The sequence below is a fragment of the Chinchilla lanigera genome, unplaced genomic scaffold (assembly GCF_000276665.1).
Source record: "Chinchilla lanigera isolate Chin_1 unplaced genomic scaffold, ChiLan1.0 scaffold00110, whole genome shotgun sequence".
In the NCBI taxonomy this organism is placed as follows: Eukaryota; Metazoa; Chordata; class Mammalia; order Rodentia; family Chinchillidae; genus Chinchilla; species Chinchilla lanigera.
Genome location: NW_004955511.1, coordinates 5754052 through 5771124, shown reverse-complemented (window position 1 = coordinate 5771124; position 17073 = coordinate 5754052). Strand labels below are relative to the sequence as shown.

The following is a 17073-nucleotide window of genomic DNA, read 5'->3' as shown; positions in this document are numbered from 1 at the left end:
GCTCCGGTCCGGGCCGGCCCGGGGCTGGGCGCGGGGGACTACAGCGCAGGGCCCCTTGGGGCCGGGGCTGGGATCAGAACCGCACCCCGGCCCGGGCCTCCTCGTGGAAAACCACGGCCGCGCCGAGTGCACGGCGTCTCGGGGACCGCGGACCCGCAGGCCACCGCTGAGCCCTGAAAAGCGGGACCGCCGAGTTACAGCCCTGGAGAGGCTGTCCGGCCGCGGGAGCGCGGCCCCGGCCCAGGCCCTCTGCACACGGGCCGCTCTGGGGGGAGGGACAGGGGTGCAGGGCCGGAGGACCCCTCTGCGAGGTCGCCCAGGCCTGCGGAGGCCTGTCCCCGGCCCTTCTCAGGACACGCACAGATGGCACCTGGATCCCCAGTCTTTCTTTAGAAGGGCAGCTCTGCCAAGATGAAAACATGCGGAGCAAGCCGGGCGTGGTGGCGCAGGCCTGTGATCCCAGCACTCGGGAGGCTGAGGCAGGAGGATCATTGAGAGTTCTAGATCAGCTTGGGCTACAAAGTGAGCTCAAGGCCCGCCTGAACTGCGAGACCATGTCTCAAAAAGACCAAACCAAACCAAACCAAACAAAAAAATATATATGGAGCTTTGGTGATGGCTCTGCGGGCCTCCCAGTACCCATGGCAACATGCGCACGCGGGCGGGAGGCTTTGGGGTAGTGAGCAGAGGAGGGAAGGCAGGAAAGGGACTCCCAGGCAGGGGGGCAGGCGCAGGGCAGAGTAAGGTGTTTGATGTGCACTCACCCACTCCCACGCTGAACGCAACCGTTACACACTGCGAACGTGCACCGTAATAAAAGTTCTAGAAACCGCACAGGGCTGGAATGCGGGGTGCTCGCTGGGGGGCTGGAGGGGTGGGATGGAGGCAGATCCGTTGGGGGCAGGTGCCGTGACCAGTGCTTCAGCCTCCCCGGCAGACCCTGGCCATGCCGCTCTAGTTTTGGTTTTAGAAACTCCCGCTGAGTCAACAGAAAAGCCAGCAGGGTGGGAGAACGTGGGTCCCCGTGTACAGATGGAAGAGGTGAAAGCGGACTTTCACGTGTGCGGGCAGCAGAAGCGGGAGAGAATGGCGCATGCCCACTCACTGAAGGCAGGGCCAGCGAAGGCCAAGCAGCGCTGCCTTCCTAGATGGCCACGCTCCGCCTTACAAGGGTGCCCGCTCGCCGCCTGAGACCTACAGGTCCAGTGCGATTTCCATAAAACGTGGCGGGTCTCAAAGCCCCCACGGAAGTCTGTGTGGGGAAGGGCATCTGGCGGAGAAAAGGTCAGGAGGGTGGGTTTGCCTGGCTGCTGTGAAGAAGGCGCCGTACACCCCGTGAGCTGGTGGCTCTGCTTGGCGACAGTAGTGCCCCAGAGCCGTGGAGACTCGGCGGGTGTGGGGTTGGCAGAGCTGCCACCGTGAAATTGGTGCTTCGAGTTAGGGGAGGAGGGATGGGCTTCGTCGAAGACGTCTGCATACCTGATAACCTGGGAAAGAATGGTTCATGCCGTGTTTAACAAGCCAAGCCTTAAAAAGGAGCCCAGAAAACTCGAGAAGAACGCGCGGAAGACGGTCTGTTATTCCTTGGAGGGGCTGTCCGAAGCCGTCAGGGACAGCCGGCAGGCTTCACCACTTGAGATGAAAAGCTGTGAGGCAGAAGTGAACAAAATTACACTGGAAACAACCGTGTTGGTGCCTGTAGCTCCTAAGTGCTGCGTATGTGTGTGGAATATTTAATTTCACCTGTAAACACTTAGCGTGGTGCTGAGAGCCGTCCAGGGCCTCTCTGCAGGCCAGGCCAGCGCTCTGCTGCTGGCTACTCCTCGTGCTCCCCCACCTTTTTTTGAGAGAGGGCCTCAGGATGTTGCTTAAGTGGTCTCGGGCTCGTGGGCTCAAGTGATTCTCCGGCTTTAGCCTCCCAAGTGCTGGGACTAGAGGATGTGCCCAGCCCCCAGCCCTGCTGGATGAGTGCTGATCGCGGCTGGTACGCATGCTTGGTTGTCCTCTCTCCCGTAGTGGGACTTGGGGCCCTGCAAGGCAGGCCTTGCTTCTGTCCTCGCCCTAGCATCCTGCAAGGGCTGGTCATGTAGCGCTGGCTCCCGAGCAGCAGAAGCACGATCAAATGTGGAGGCAGACCCGAGTCAGGCAGGAGGGCTAGGTTCCAGCCGGGTGACAGCAGAGGACACAGCCGCAGACCTGGGAGCCGCGGAGGGGACCCCACAGACAGGGAGAGGCAGCTGAGCGGAGAACATGGAGTGGGGTGGGGAGCGGGCAGGAGCCCCCGACTCCTGGCTACGCTGCTGGGCCAGGGGTTGTGAGGAAATGCAGGCGTGGAGGGGCTGATGTGGGAGCCAGCTGGGCAGAGCCGGGGGGAGCTGGACCCCGGGAGGCAGCGCCTGCCGCGGCAGTGGGCTCCGAGCTCGGAGACGCGCGCATGCGCAGCTGCAGTGGACAGTGCAGCAGCACCCGGGCCTGCTCGGCTGGGGCGAGGAGCGGCCGGCTTGCGTGCGCGTGCACACATGCGCCCAGGCGTACCCGCGTTTGTTTGGGCCCGATCCCCACTGTTGGGGAGCCCTGGGTGTCAGATCTGCCCTCTCCAAGCCTTCGGCGTCTCCACACGGGCTCTGTTGTGCGCCTCTGCTGACCAGGCCTCCGCCTGCTCCGCCCGAGGCTCCTCGTGACTCGGGGAGGCGGCAGCGGGGCGGGGCGGGGCTGGCCTGCCTCCGGGAACAGCTGCCTGGGGCGGCAGAGCGGGGAGGGACCGCAGGCCTGGGAAGAGCCAGGCTGCGATTGTGGAGGCCGCGGGAGGGTGGGCTGGGCCGCGGTGACTCAGCACTCTGCCAGCCCCGGGGCTTGGGGTCCAAAAGTGCTTCGTCATGCGGGGGAGGGGAAGGCCCAGGCTTGGGCCTGCGGCTCCGCTGTGGGGATTATCCTGTTTTCTGAGGGTCAAAGGCCAGAGGTGGAAGGAGGGGGCCTGTGCCGCCCCGTCCCTGCGCTGGGCCTTCCCACCTCATGGTGACTTAGCAGTAAGAAGGGTGGGGTGTGCTGAGGCTGGAAGGGGCTGGGGGTGTCCAAGTCTCTGGAGTTTCCGGATGAGGCGAGGAGGGTCAAAACCCACAGTCAGCCGCCCAAGCGCGAGCTGCATGCGATTCTGTCTTTATGGGGAGGTCATGGCAACCTCAGTGGGTTCGAGAAGACAGGTCCTCACCAGGCGTGGGGGCGCATGCCTGTAATCCCAGCACTGGGGAGGCTGAGGCAGGAGAATTGTTGCAAGTTCAAGACCAGCCTGTGCTACAAAGTGAGCTCAAGGCCAGCCTGAACTGCATAGGGAGACCCTGTCTCAAAAAGGCAAAAAAAAAAAAAAAAAAGTCCAGTCCAAGGCTGGACGCAGATGAGGTTCGGACCCTTGTGGGTTAAGTGCAGTCTTCGCACAAGGCCAGCATTGCATAAGTGTGGGGTTCCCTGCAAGTATGAAGGAAACTCAAGTGTGGAAATCGAGGAATCGGAAAAAACACCGCTCAATCAGATCTGAGGACATTCCTTGCATGGTGCAACTGTGACTCAGAGAGCGTGTCCCTGAAATCGCTTCCTGAAAGCCCAGGAGGCCACGTAGACCCCGGGCCGGCCCAGAACCGGCCTCTGCCTGGGTGAAAGCTCCAGGCGACTACAGTGCTCCGCTGCCTCCAGGCAGGGGAAGCCTCCAGGATTGCAGCCATGCCCCACACCTCTGTCCTGGCTGGCCGGCTGCTTGCTCTCTGCTCTCCCTCTGGACTTTGAGCTCCTTGTCACCTGTGTCCCCAGATGCCAGCACAGCCCAGGGGCCCTTGCAGTTCCTGCTGTCTGAAGCAGCTCAACAAGTCTCCCTGGAATCAGTCTGCTCCCTGGGGCACCTGGCCTCTACTTTTGGCCTAGGGGCTGCCCGGGAGGCCAGGGCTCCCCCTCCGTGTTCCCTTCCTTCCCCTTGGCCTGGTGTCTGCCCTTGTCCCAAGGCTCCTGGTTGGCCCTGGCTGGGCCCTCCGAGCTTCCACGCCCGCATCCGCAGTGTCTGGAGCCAGGCCTCTCTGGGCGCGGACGCTCAGCCGCTACCCAGCCACCTGGTGTCTGGGCCACCCCGTGGCTCAGCGGTGCTCTTGGTGGCTGAGCCAGGAGAGCCCCATGTGGCGGAGGTGGCAGGTGGGGGGCAGCCTCAGAGGGCAGGAGCAAGGACAGCAGCCCACACACTGTGGTGGGGACCACGCTGCCTTGGCCTCTCTTGGTCAGACCCTTGCTTGGTCTGCACCGGGCCTCATGTGTGGCAGAGGCTGAGACCTGGACAGGGGCACCTGTGCTGCTTCGGGGTGGGGACCCCAGACTGTGGCGGACGGGGAGAGTGGTGGCCAGAAGGAGGCGGAGCCCAGTGACCCGGGTGGCCTGGAGGCAGAGGTGGCTGGGTAGCTTCCTCCAGGTGCGGGGCTGCAGCTGGCCACCTGGCACAGGGAGCCCTGAGTGTGCCCGGCGAGGGCTGGGACAGGAGACGTCTGAGAAGCAAGGAGAGGCCCGTTCTCCATGTTCTGCTCACGGCCTGCAGGGGTGGCCTGCACTGTTCCCCTGGTCCCCTCTGTCCCTCTCTCCTCTGATGAAAACCGCCCTGGACCCTCTGCCCTGGGTACACAACTGTGGCTCCCAGTGGGCACTCCTGACTGGCGCTTCTCTCCAGCCCTCCAGCCCTTCCCTCTCACGGGGGCGGGGGCAGGGACAGCGGTCCTGGCCACACCAGCGCCCTGGCTGGAAGCTCCGGCCTGCAGCGCCCGGCCCCAGCCCTGCCGTCCTCTGCCACCATGCCCTGGGGGCTGTCGCGCTGCCCCCGAGGGGAGCCCTGTCCGCCTGGCCTTGGCAGTGCCTCACGTCCCCACCCAGACTCCGCAAAGTGAGACCCAGGTGTGTTTGCCTTGGACTCAGCCCCGGCCCGGCACTGCCTGCCTTTCCTGTCATTGCGGCCTGCGCCACCGGCCCTCAGCCCACAGTTGCTTCCCTGTGCCCCTCCTCAGGGAGCCCTGCGCTCCCACCAGGGAGGTGCAGGAAGGAAGAGAGTCCCTGGTCGCGTTTCCCTCAGGAGGAACCTGGGGTGGTCACGGGCCAGAGGAGGAAGCCAGGGGCACTGGGGCAACCGGGTCAGATGGGCGGAAGCACCGCGTGATTCCTGCAGGTGGGCGGCAGCGTGCTTGGGCCCATCCTTTGGGGTCACCGTTGAAGCTGGGCGGCTCTGACGGCCCCGCCAGTCTCCTCAGTGTCTCAGTGTGGGTGTGGGTGTGCGTGTGTGGGAGAAGGGGTGCAGATGTGTTCGTTTTCCCGGTGTGGGGGCCTCTCCGGTCCAGACCACTCCCAGCCTCTGCCCGGCCGTGCTGTAGATCCAGACTTCGCTCTGGGCAGCTGCTTCGTGCCCTTTGCTCCTGCCGTGTGCTAGAACTGGAAGGGCCCGGGCCCAGACTCAGGAGCGGACACGATCTCCCCGCTGCTGGCAGCACGGTTCTCAGCTGGCGTAAATCGTCTAAATGGCGACCGATTGCTCCGGGGTCACAGAGCTTCCAAGCCCGGAAGGAGCCTTTGAGTCTAATTTAGTTCTTCCGTTCAGTCACTCCAGGGCAGCTTCATGCCAGGGCCTGGGCCGGAGGAAGACTGAGGACCCGAGAGGGCGGCGCAGCAGCCGGGGCCCCACAGGAAGGGGTGCAGAGCCTTGGAGAAGGACCCCCACCAGCCTGCTGTCCTCAGGGTCCTCTGCTGCCAGCCCTGGGCACTGGGAGGGCGTGTCTGGTTTCCCGGGCTGAGTGGAGGCGGTGAAGGCTGCAGAGGCCGGAAGAGGAGAAGAGGGAGGCGAGAAAGAAACCCCAAAGCTAGAAAGAGCAGGCAGGGCGGCCCAGTGCCACACAAAGCGCTGCGGGCTGGTAATGACGCCCTGGCCCTCCATAATGGTGCCGAGGGCACCGCTGCCCGGTGATGTCACCACACGAGTGCGTGCCCGTGGAGACGCTGGCGTCAAGCCTGCCGCAGCCACCATCACCCCCAGGCTCAGCACGCGAGACTCGGGCATAATAAAGGGCTTCGGCAGCTGGCGTGCGGAGGAGCCCCGCCCTCGCCGAGGTCTGAGGGCAGACGCGGCTTAGGAAGACTCGTCTCCTGCAAACAGCTCTGTGTTCTGCCACAGGCAACGCCACGTCTCGGGTCTCGGCGCCACTCCCCTGGGGAGCGTGGATGGCCGCGGCGGGGGACTGACACCCCCCGGGCTGGTGTGGGGCACTTGTCAACGTCAGCACCAGGGCGAGCGGTGAAGGATTCCATTCCCAGGGCACGCATGCTGGGGTGTGTGCAAGGAGAGATAGAAAAATTACATAGAGAGTTTAAATCTTTGAAAGTTTGTTATAGTAAAAGATGCATTGCCCAAGATGATAGGATTGGTGTGTTCCAAGGGATTTACAGGATCGATGATTGTGTTTTTTCCTGTGATACTTTTTTTTTTTTTTGCCTTTTTTTGAAATAGGGTCTCACTATGGAGTTCAGGCTGGCCTCGAACTGGCAATGATCCTCCTGCCTCAGCCTCCCAAGTGCTGGGATTACAGGCATGCGCTACCATGCCCAGATACCATGGTACATTTTTTTTTAGCTTAAACATTCATCATGTTGTGAGACCTTCCATTGATTACCCATTTACGGCGACTTCAGTCAAATAAAAACATGATACTGTGTCGTTATCTGCCTTATACGTTGGACCTGGCACCAGGTGACTTCTGTCTCTTTCCTCAATGTCAGAATGACCATGGAAAGGAAACTGTTGAATCAGTTCAGGACATCGAGTTACCAGGACAGGGCAACTAAAGACACTCAGGAAAGAGGTCTCCAGAGCTGCTGCAGAAAGTGGCCAGGAACATGGGATAAGTGTGTTGGAAGCAAAGGGGAGGGCTTGAGGGGAAATCATGGTTATGTGTCTCTTACTGTAATAACTTCTTAAAAAACTTAAATAATATTTGCGTTTTTTGATCACACTCTGCACCTGAAATTCACTTGATAGCAACTTGGAGGGAAGCTGAACAATGAATCCATTCTTTCAACAAGTACCTGCAGGGCAGCTGGTGCCCAGCCCTGGGGTCAAGTCTTGGAGACGCAGTGAGTAGTGCTGTAGGCAGCTAAGTTAGATAAAAATATCACAGGCAGTCGGACAAGGCCAGGCCCTCAAAGAAGCCTGTATGGAAAATAAGATACCTGGCAACTTTGGAAGAGACAGGTACTTCTGCTGCAGCCAGGCCTCAAGACAAAAGATTTATTTATTTATTTATTTTATTTATTTTTCTTTTGTCTTTTTGAGACAGGGTCTCACTATGCGGTTCAGGCTAACCAACCCCCTATAGGAGAAGCCCTTGTTCTGTATTCATGCCCGCTTGCTATGTGACTGTTCCCCATTTGATCCCGATTTAATCAATTTTACCTGATCAATTAAATTGTAATCTTATTGGTTGACCATGGTTTTGTCCACCTCATGCCTACCTTGTAAGTTCCCCGTGTTTCCCACCTTGGACCTGCCTCACTTCGTAGATTTGCTCTATAAAAACCCCTAGAAAAGGCAGGATCATGGGCAACCCACTTGGACCCCCTTCTGTCCCTCTCTGACAAAAACTTTCTTTCCCCCAGTAAATACATTCTGCTCCCTTTTTTTTTTTTTTGAGGCAGGGACTCACTATGCAGTTCAGGCCGGCCTTGAGCACACTTTGTAGCCCAGGCTGGTCTCAAACTCACAATGATCCTCCTGCCTCAGCCTCCCTAGTGCTGGGATTACAGGTGTGCACCACCATGCCCTACATTCTGCTCTTAACCTCCGTTGTTCCTAAGATTCATTCGTCGATTTTAGAGAACACAAACTCATCCCAGATATCTTTCAGGCTGGGGTTTCTCACCCCTAGGTCAGCAGGACTCCCAGACACCCTGTTCCTAGGGTCTCTCCCTGACAGCCACCAACCCGGCCTCGAGGGTGGGGCCCTCAGAGTCCACCAGCGGGTCTTGGGCTCAGTGGCCTGACAGGCGGCAGCGGGCTGTGGCTGCCCGCCCTCTGGTTGCCACCCTCCTTCAGCCCCCGTTCCCCCGAGCACTGCCGGTCTGCCTCAGTCCCCCTCAGGCCCTTCCTACCCCACACTGTCCCCTCGGCTATGGAAGACCCTCTCTCCAGCCCGCTGTGCCGATCCAGCTTCCAGGAGCCGACCCGGCAGGGGGCTCAGTGGGTGTCCCCACGAGGTGAGCTTGTTGTGGGCCTATCAGGCGGTGCTCCTGGCACGTGGGGTCGCTGTCTGCTGCCAGGGTTGTGGAGGGTGTGTGTGGGAGGCCCAGCCTGTCTCCCTGACCACTTTTTTTTTTCTGTCTTTTTAAGACAGGGTCTCGCTGTGCAGTTCAGGCTGGCCTTGAGCTCACTTTGTAGCCCAGGCTGGTCTTGAACTTGCAACGATCCTCCTGCTTCAGCCTCCCGAGTGCTGGGATTACAGGCGTGCGCCACCACGCCCAGCCTGACTGCTTTTCGAGGTTCCCAGGTTTTAGCCTGCTGGTGTCCGTCAGGCACAGACCCGAGGGCCTGTGAAGGACTTGGATGTCACAAGAGATGTCACTTGGCTTCTGGGTGTGGCCCTGGGTGCATGGGTAGAGCTGGGAGACCCCACATCAGCTGGGCTGACTTGGCCTTTGGACAATAAAACCCAGGTCGCAGTAGCAAGAGCAGATGAATGGTGAATGTGCAGTACCTAGGAGGAGTGCAGGCACAGCTCCATCAGGGTGCCCAGATGCACTGCCTTAGGCTGTGCCCCTTCCAGCACCGGGGCCTGCCCTGGGCTGGGAAGGGGCCCGGTCCCACCTGTAATGCCAGCACTCGGGAGGCTGAGGCAGGAGGATTGTTGTGAGTTCGAGACCAGCCTGGGCTATAAAGTGAGCTCAAGGCCAGCCCGAACTGCATAGCGAGACCCTGTCTCAAAAAGATCAAAAAAAAAAAAAAAAAAGACAGAAATAAATATGTGTATATGTATTTTTAATCCTCCCTTCGTAGATAAATACCTGTTTCTGAGCCCATGACGTACCCCCGTCCACCTTGCTTTTCTTTTGTGACGGTGGCCCAAGGCTCGCCCGTGAGCTGTGTCTTTCTTGCCCGCAGACTCTGCAGTGTGGGGTGCCGTGCTTACTCCCCAGCCCTTCCTGACGACAGACATGGCCGTCACAGTGGAGCTGACACAGAGCCTCCTCCCAACCCGCCCGTCGCCCGCAGGGAGCCCGCAGGGGAGGCGCCCAGGGTGCTGCAGGTACAGAGGGCAGAGGCTCCCGGGGCTTGGCACACTGCCCGGTTCCCGCCGGGACGGCCCACGTCACATCCCACAGCGCTGAGGCGAGCGCTGCTTTCCTCACTGGCCGGACAAGAGAGGGTTCTGTCTGATTTTTGGATTTGGGCCAGCGTGGTCGGTGAGAAACAGCTCCTCGGCCCAACTTGCGTTTCCTTCTCTCTAAGCAAGGCCGGGCGTCTTTCCGTGTCGGTTCAGAGCGCTGGCCTTTTGGATCTCAGAAGCTCGCGGTTTATAGTGGAAATACTAGTACATTTTATACTCAATATATAAATATTGTCTGAGATGTATGTTGCGATATTTTTACCCGTCATTTACACTTTGCTTGTTTGTGGATTTAAATGTCTCTGGACCCGTTGGTTGCCATTGAGCACGCAGCTCCTTCAGACCCGCCCCCTTGCCCTCCACCTCCGGCACTGGAGTTTATCTGCGCCTTCGCTGAGGTCTGTCCGGCCTCAGCGCTACCCGGCCCTGGTCCCTGCGGCCCACACCCAGTCTTTCCTTGGCCCTGGCACCGACGCCCGGGCCCTGTGGCTTGGACACAGCTGTCTCTGGCACCGAGAGTTTTCCAGATGCACAGTGAGAGGCATAAAGAGGCATAGAATTTTTGTTCATCTGTTGTTTGTTTTTTGAGACAGGCTCTTACTCTGTAGCCCAGGCTGGTCTTGACCTCCTAGCAATCCTCCTGCCTCAGCCTCCTAAGTGCTGGGATGACAGGTGTGCCTCCACATCTGGCTTAGGCAGGGAGACTGGAGTGTGGGCCCTTAAGGGAGAGGAGCGCTGTGGTACGAGCTGGGGTTCACTCGGACGTGCGTCCTCACGGTGACCTAGGGTGTGGTAGCCGCTCTCAGTGTGTGTCAGAGTCTGAGGCTCGCCGCCCACTCCCCACAGGAGCACCCGCGGCTCACAGGGGAGCAGCACGCCGTCCACAGTGGCTGCACCACCTCAGGGGTTGTTTTGGTGTGAGCTTCCTGGCAGGGAGAAAGGCTTGAGTCGCTTTTGTATCCTGAAGGTATGAGGTTTTTTGTTGTTGTTTTTGCAGTTTTCCTTAAAAGTACAATTTCACAATTTCAACTTTCCTCATCTTCTACTGACCTTGATTCTTCCTCTCCTGTTGGACGTTGTTCACCCCAGCCCAGGCGGCTTCTGGGGTGTAGCAGGCTCCTAACCAACAGTACAGCCCCTTGCTCCAGGCCCGAGTGTCAGGTCGGAGGCAAAGGCTGGGGCTGGGGAGGCTCGCACCCGGGCTAGCGGACCCCGAAGCAGCGTTCTTCCTGAGCCAGGCAGGGCTGTCATACCCCATCTGCTCTCCCATCTGAGCGTCTTAAAAACATTACTTCCTGACGTGTCTGATTTAATGCAGCTGAAAACCTGTGCCCAGGGCAGAAAGTCAGCACTGTCCCGCCCCACGCCCGGGGCGGGAGAACCACGGCTGCCAGGCCCAGGAGGGACTCTGGCCCTGCCTCAACCTCCTGCAAGCTCTGGGGGAAGGTGAGGGGAAGCTGACCACCGGACAGGTCTTTAATGACGAGCCACCACTTTTTTCAGTATACAGAGAAATAAAAGCACTTTCCAGTGGGCACAGTGGTGCCTGCCTGCCATCCCAGCACCTGGGAGGCTGAAGCAGGAGGATCACCGTGAGTCTGAAGCCAGCCTGGGCTGCACGGTGAGTTCAAGACCGGCCTGAACAGCATAGTGAGGCCCTGGCTCCATAATAAATAGACGAATATGCTTTCCGGAAGACGGGTTTGGCCCTTGTTTTACAGGGGAAGCGGTTGTTCATGGACACCAGGGTGACTCTGCTGACTGCTTTTTGGTGAGCTGCGCTGTGCTAGTTACTTTCTAATGAGAGCACAGCGCCCAGCGTGGCCCACGGGTGTGGGCAGCCACTGGGCGAGGCCCCTCTCTCCCCTCTCCAGAGAGGCTGTGCGATCCCTCAGTTCACTCCAAGGTCACTGTGAGGGTCGATGACGTATGTGACCGCACTTTGTCATTCTATTTGTTTGTGTATTTATTGTGTGTGTGCGTTTGAGGCAGGGTCTCACTGTGTAGCCCAGGCTGGCCTCGCACTCATGGCAGTGCCCCTGCCTCAGCCTCCTGAGTGCTGAATGACAGGCGTGCGCCACCTCGCCCGGCTGTGACTGCACTTTGTCACCTACCCAGGTGCTCTCAGGGTCCCGCTGTTTCCTTGGCCCTTGTTTTGCAGCCTGTCCCCCCGCAAACGGCCCACACAGCCCTTAGCTCTCCCAGGTGACAGCGTTTAAACCGTCAGCGTTACAGTGGCTTAGCAACCATGGTGCCCGTGGCTCTCAGGGCCTGGAGCTTCCTCACCGCACCTCTAATGAGACTCCATTCACGGGGAACCGGGGACGCCGGGGGAGCCTCCTGTCCCAGTGCTGGCCCCGTCTGGGTCGGGCCCAGCGGCGAGGGCCCAGCTCCTGGACCGGAGGGAACCAGAGGGAGGAAGACGGGACTTAGCCCAAGCTCTGGGGCCGACCGACCTCTGTCCCTTAGGCGCCATCCCACACGCACAGGCCGGCTGGCCCTGGCGGGCACCCCCAGCAGGGGTTCTGAGCAGCCCCGCCCACACCCGCCTCCACCCTGGTAAAGAGAGATTCTAGCCCGGCTGGCAGCGCCACGGGCGAGAAGGTGACGGCTGGGCGGCCTCAGCCCCGGCTGTGACTCTGGTGTCCGGGTCCCCTGGGTGCCGCGGCGAGGTCCCCAGCCGGTGAGCTCCTGGGGGCACAGCCTGGCCGGGGGTGGTTTGCTGATGCTCCTGCAGGGAGGAGCCGTGGGGAAGGGGTGCCGCGGGCACCGTGCTCTTCAACGCAATCTCCAGTTGTGGGCGCAGTGTGGAGTAGGAGGTGTCCCCAGCCCGGGCCAGCCGTGGGCCTTGGGGACTTCGTTGCAGCCACGCCCAGGGAGCCGTGACCAGCTGGTTCCCCTCAGCCATGAACACCACTGCGAGCCGCCGGCTCCGTCCAGCACAGCTGCGGGCAGGGGCGCTGGGGGGTGACAGGACGCGCTGGGCGGCCCCTCCAGCCCGCCTGGTGCAGCCCCGTGACTCCTTTGCTTCTCTGCTCTGCCACTTCCTTCTGCTCCAAAGTCCACCCTGGAGCAGTCGCACGCTGGGCCCCGGGACGCCTCGTCCGCCCTGGAGCCCACCCGCACCCTGCTCTTCCGAGGAGGCTGAGGACACCACGCAGGGGAAGCCTGGGAGGCCCAGCACGGGGTTTCCAGAGGAAGTGAAAGTGGACGCCCAGGCCAGCTGCTGAGCCCTGCAGCTGGCTCTGCCCGCACCCGGGACAGACTCACTTCCCTGAGCCAACACTGCCCACCCCCAGTGGACCACAGGACCTGGCCACGTGTCTGTCACTGTGTGTCCCTGAGGTCTGGCCAGAGATGTGGCACTTAGACACCAAAGAGCAGCCCCCTAAGAGAGGCTCTGCTCCCTCTGCCCCTCCTCTCGGGCGAGCCACTGCCCCCGGCCCCAGCCCTAATGACACCCGGGAGTGGACAGGAGACGGCAGGTGGAAAGGACTTTCCCAGGACCGCGAGGAGCTAAGACGGGACAGACCTGTGTGCAGCAGTTCTGACCAAGTGCCGAGGCAGCCTCGGGCCGTGCCTGCAAGCCCACCGGGGACAGGGCGGGGCACAGACTGCGGTCACTCAGGGCTGCGAGTCCTACCCGCCCCCAGGTGTCCCGTGAGGGGTGTAGCAGGGAAGGGGAGCGCCGGCCTGGGTCGCCTGCCAGCCGGCTGCAAACAGGGCGGGAGCACCGGGACAGGTGCTGACCCGGACGCCGGCTCCCATTTGCTGTCACCAGGGCAACAAGGGGCTTCCTCTCGCCCAGAATACCCAGTTGGGTTCAGTCTTCCCTTGTAGGAGGGCTTGCAGGGACACGGAAGGGCACCAATGAGACGGCGCTGCTGGCGGCCCGGGGGAAGCGACTTCTAGGCCTCAAGGAGTCGGTTGGTGCTTATCGGCCTTGGACAGCTGGGTGGAGGAGGAGACGCGGTTTCCTCACGTGGGTGGGCACCTCCCCGGGCCGGGGTCGCCTCAGGAGTAACGCAGAAACGGCAGCCGCCCAGCAGTCGAGGTGCGGATAGGACACGCTGGGTCAGAAAGTTACGAATCCCAAAACGTTCTGCCTGGGTCAATCCAATATGGCGAGAAGCGTGTGTTTGCATTCCACAGTTTGTCTCGCTAAGGAGCTGGGGCTGTGTCCTTTTGACTCTTTCTCCCAGGCCTTCAAAGCGGCCAACATAGACCAGGGACCTCCAGCCAGAGCCCAGGAACAGCCACGTGGCAGGCCGGCTGGTTTCCAAGAAGGGCGGAAGACCGTGCCGCAAGGAGAGGGGGTTTCCTCGGCGGGGCGCTGGGCAGCTGCACACCCAGAAGGAAGATGCGGCCTCACCTCACGCCACAGATGGGGGACGAGGACCTCAGCGTTCACGTCAGAGCTCAAACGATAGACCCTCGCAGGGGACCGGAGGCACAGGCTCCCCATCTCGACTTGGGCTCAGATCCTCAGGCACAGCACCGAGAGTGCGGCAAGCAGCGCGAGAAAGCAAGGTGCAATTAGTGCCACCACAATTTAAAACTCTTGTGTGGTAGACACCATTGTTGCCACGCACACACACCCTGTCTTTTGTCACATGAGGCCCTCTGTCACCTTGGCCCTGTTAGCAATGAGACCATCAAGGATGTGGCCCCAGACTTTGCATGAGCTCAAATGAACCTCTTTATAAAGTTTAAAAAACAAGGAGGGCTGGGCGTGGTGGCGCACACCTGTAATCCCAGCACTTGGGAGGCTGAGGCAGGAGGATTGTTGCAAGTTCAAGACCAGCCTGGGCTACAAAGTGAGCTCAAGACCAGCCTGAACTGCATAGTGAGACCCTGTCTCAAAAAGACCAAAAAACAGTCCCCCGCAAAAAAAAGAACTTCTTGCCCTGGGAGCCCTTGGGTGTCCTCTCGGCCAGCTGGGCATTTGACAGGGCACGGCCCTCTGGCCTTGGAAGCTCCTCCTTCTGTCACTATAGCTGGCCCAGGTACGGCCACACAGGGTCACCACATGGCCCAGAGGGTTCGAGAAGGAGGAATCCACAGCTGGTCCCGTCAAACTTTCCTCTGCTCCTGCCAAGAGCGGGGGTCAGGGGCCCCACTCCAACCCTGCTCAGGAGCCGGCTGTCCAGTTGCGGTGCAGGGGACACGCTGGAGTCCTCTGCACCCTACTTGGGGTGAAGAGCCCCCTCCCATCTGTCGGCACCGCTCGACCTCCAGAGACCTCCCTGCAAGCCAGCGCCTTCCGGGGCGCGAGCCGTGAGGTGACCCGGGGTCCCCGCGCTGGTTTGCAGGCCTCGTCACTCCGCTGTCGCTCACAGATGGCGCCTGACAGCCAGGTTTCACGGCAGTCTCTAGTCGCACTCGGGATTTCATCCCTGTGTTTTCTACTCTTTGCAGCTGAGCACATCCCACTGATGTCAGTCACATCCCCTTTGGAGATGAGACAGCCCTTAGTTTTTCCCGAGAAAGGGACGGGTCCCCCCCGCAGCCTTCCACGTGGGTGCGTGTTCTTGTCTCCTGGATCTGGAGACTCAGGTGGAGGAGCAGGAAGCCCTCGGCCTGGGGTGGGGCCAGGCGTAGGGTGGACGTCCCAGCAGTGCCGCCGCAGCCTCTCCCTGCTCTCCCCACAGCAGAGCCCGCGGGGTGTCCCTCGGACATGGGAGGCGTTGGGTCTCTCCTGGGTCGATGGCAGGCAGGGTGGAGATGTGACTGCTGGGCCAAAGGCCCACAGCAGGGAGCTGAGCTCCTGCCCCAGCTGGCACCGCTCACCGCGTGTCCCAGCTCCCCACCACCCGAGGTCGAGCGCTCCAAGCCCCCGCAGTGGACAGAGCTCTGGGCTCGGGGACAGCACCGCCCTGTCGCTGCCTCCAAGCCTCTCCCCTGCCTGGTGAGGCGAGCCACTCACAAGAGCCACTCCGCAGGGACCTGCAGCCCCAGGGTCCCCAGGGCTGCGTCCGAGGGCGTGGGGCGGGTGGAGGGCAAAGATGAATCGGGGAGACAGAGTCAGGAGAGATCAGCCCCTGGGTCTGCTGCCGGCCCCCTGCAAGTGTGGACGGGACCAGCTTGGAGCTTGGGGGTTCCGGGCAGCTGGGATCCAGGCCTCGGGAAAGGCATCTGAGGTCGGCCTCTGGCCCCTTGCCTCCCGGAGGCCCAGCCACTGGAAATTGCCATCTTTCCTGCGGCCTCCTGAGGAGCAAGTTGAGGAAAGACCTGCCTGCAGGCCTCTGGGTGCAAATCCCTCCCTCCCTGCACGGAAGTGGCCGGCCTCCCCGGTGACCACCTTCAATAACGGACAGCAGCGGCCGGGTCAGGAGGCGGGGGCTTCTGCGTCAGGGCGTGCGCCTCACCCCGTCAGTCTTTCAGCCAGGCTGGCGCCTGAGCTCACCTGATGGATGGTGAGACAGGTCCGCGCAGCCACAGCCAGGTGCGCCTCCCAGGGCAGGGCCACCCAGTAATGAAACGTTCTCCCGGGCCAGGGAGGGGGCTGAGTAGAGGGCAGCCAGGCTGAGCTGCAGACTCGGGATTAGCGGGAAGAGCTGAGCAGAGGGGACGCCCAGGCCCACACCAGGACCCCGAGCTGTGGGTCAGGTCTCCAGCGGAAAGCGCAGGAGGGCCAAGGCTTGCTGTGAGTCTGACCACAGGACAATCAGCCCGGCGCTCCGGAGCAGCTGCCGGGTCTCTGGGTTCCGGAGACCTCGGGGCGAGGTGAAGCAGGGGCAGAGCCGTGGCACTGGGCCGCGGGCTGGGAGCTGGGGCAAGGGAGGAGCAGCGTGGCCCAGAACCAGCCCCGGTGCAGCCCCAGGAGAGCAAGGACGGCGCGGGAAGGGCTGTTGGGTCTGGTGTCACTCAGCCGCGGCAGAATGGGGCGAGCACAAGACCAGCACAGCGACCGAGCCGGGCGAGCAAGAGGACCAAGGAGGAAGCCAAGGACGGGACCCGTGGCCCCGGAGAGAACAAAGGCCGCAGCGTCCTCCACGTGGCACAGAGGGACTCGGAGCCCTGCCAGGCACAGGGACAAGCACCCCACTGTCCGGCTGGGCCCAGAGGGGGCGCTGTCCGGAGACAGAACATCGCCTTTGCCCAAGTTCCGACCTGCTGACTTGGGGGGGCTTTCGCGCCAGGCCTGAGGGTCACAGTGTTTCCCAGGGACGCTCATGGCAGATGGCGGGGTTGGCAAGGGGGCAGCCCCAGCCCCGGCCTGGGGGCCAGCGCCTTGTGGGTCCTGAGGAGCCCGGTCTGGCCCTGCACAGTGCCTCGGATGAGGGACGAAGGGCGAGGTGGCCGGGGCGTGGCCTTGTGCCTGGGCAGCCCCCAGCTTAGGACCTGGGCGTCGGCCTGAGTCCCCAGCCTGGGGTGAGAAGCTGAAGGCGTGCCCCCTGGAATCCATAGCCACAAACAGGAGCCGAGTGGGGCGGAGATCCAGGAAGGGGCTCCCCGCGAGGGCGGGGCGGTCCAAGGTGCCCGGATGGCGGGAGCTGCGGGGCTTTGCGGGCCGGGCAGTGACTCAGCGTCTTGTGCCCAGGGATTTCAAAACAGCGTGGGCGAGACGCATGGGGCTTTGTGGTGACCTCAGCGGGGCTGCCCCGGGCACCACGACCGCAGAACAGGACACAGGTGGCCGCAGCTTCCCAGCAGTTCCCGAGTTGCAGAGGGGAAAGGCCAGACATCG

General features: G+C 61.5%; 1 protein-coding gene and 2 long non-coding RNA genes across 3 annotated transcripts; 2 read left to right on the top strand and 1 right to left on the bottom strand.

Moving 5' to 3' along the window:
* Positions 1-531: 531 nt before the first annotated feature.
* LOC102006597 lies at positions 532-2926 on the bottom strand. Its single transcript, XR_001231697.1, has 3 exons — positions 2536-2926; positions 1480-1646; positions 532-866 (listed from the first exon to the last, which is right to left on the bottom strand). It is a non-coding gene; the product is annotated as an uncharacterized LOC102006597 (long non-coding RNA).
* A 441-nt stretch (positions 2927-3367) lies between these two features.
* Positions 3368-6533, top strand: LOC106146995 (translation initiation factor IF-2-like). Its single transcript, XM_013506403.1, has 2 exons — positions 3368-5185; positions 5612-6533. The coding sequence occupies exons 1-2, from the start codon at positions 4546-4548 to the stop codon at positions 5815-5817; spliced, it is 846 nt and encodes a 281-aa protein (XP_013361857.1). The 5' UTR covers positions 3368-4545; the 3' UTR covers positions 5818-6533.
* Positions 6534-6619: 86 nt separating this feature from the next.
* Positions 6620-9626, top strand: LOC106146999. The gene is made up of 2 exons (XR_001231694.1): positions 6620-7137; positions 9158-9626. It is a non-coding gene; the product is annotated as an uncharacterized LOC106146999 (long non-coding RNA).
* The last annotated feature ends 7447 nt before the right edge of the window (positions 9627-17073 follow it).

Bases quoted from the DNA above. Each gene is read 5' to 3' on its own strand.
- LOC106146995 (XM_013506403.1), top strand. From the start codon at position 4,546: ATGTTCTGCTCACGGCCTGCAGGGGTGGCCTGCACTGTTCCCCTGGTC. The intron at 5,186-5,611 runs GTGGGCGGCAGC...TCTTCCGTTCAG, and splicing joins GCACCGCGTGATTCCTGCAG to TCACTCCAGGGCAGCTTCAT.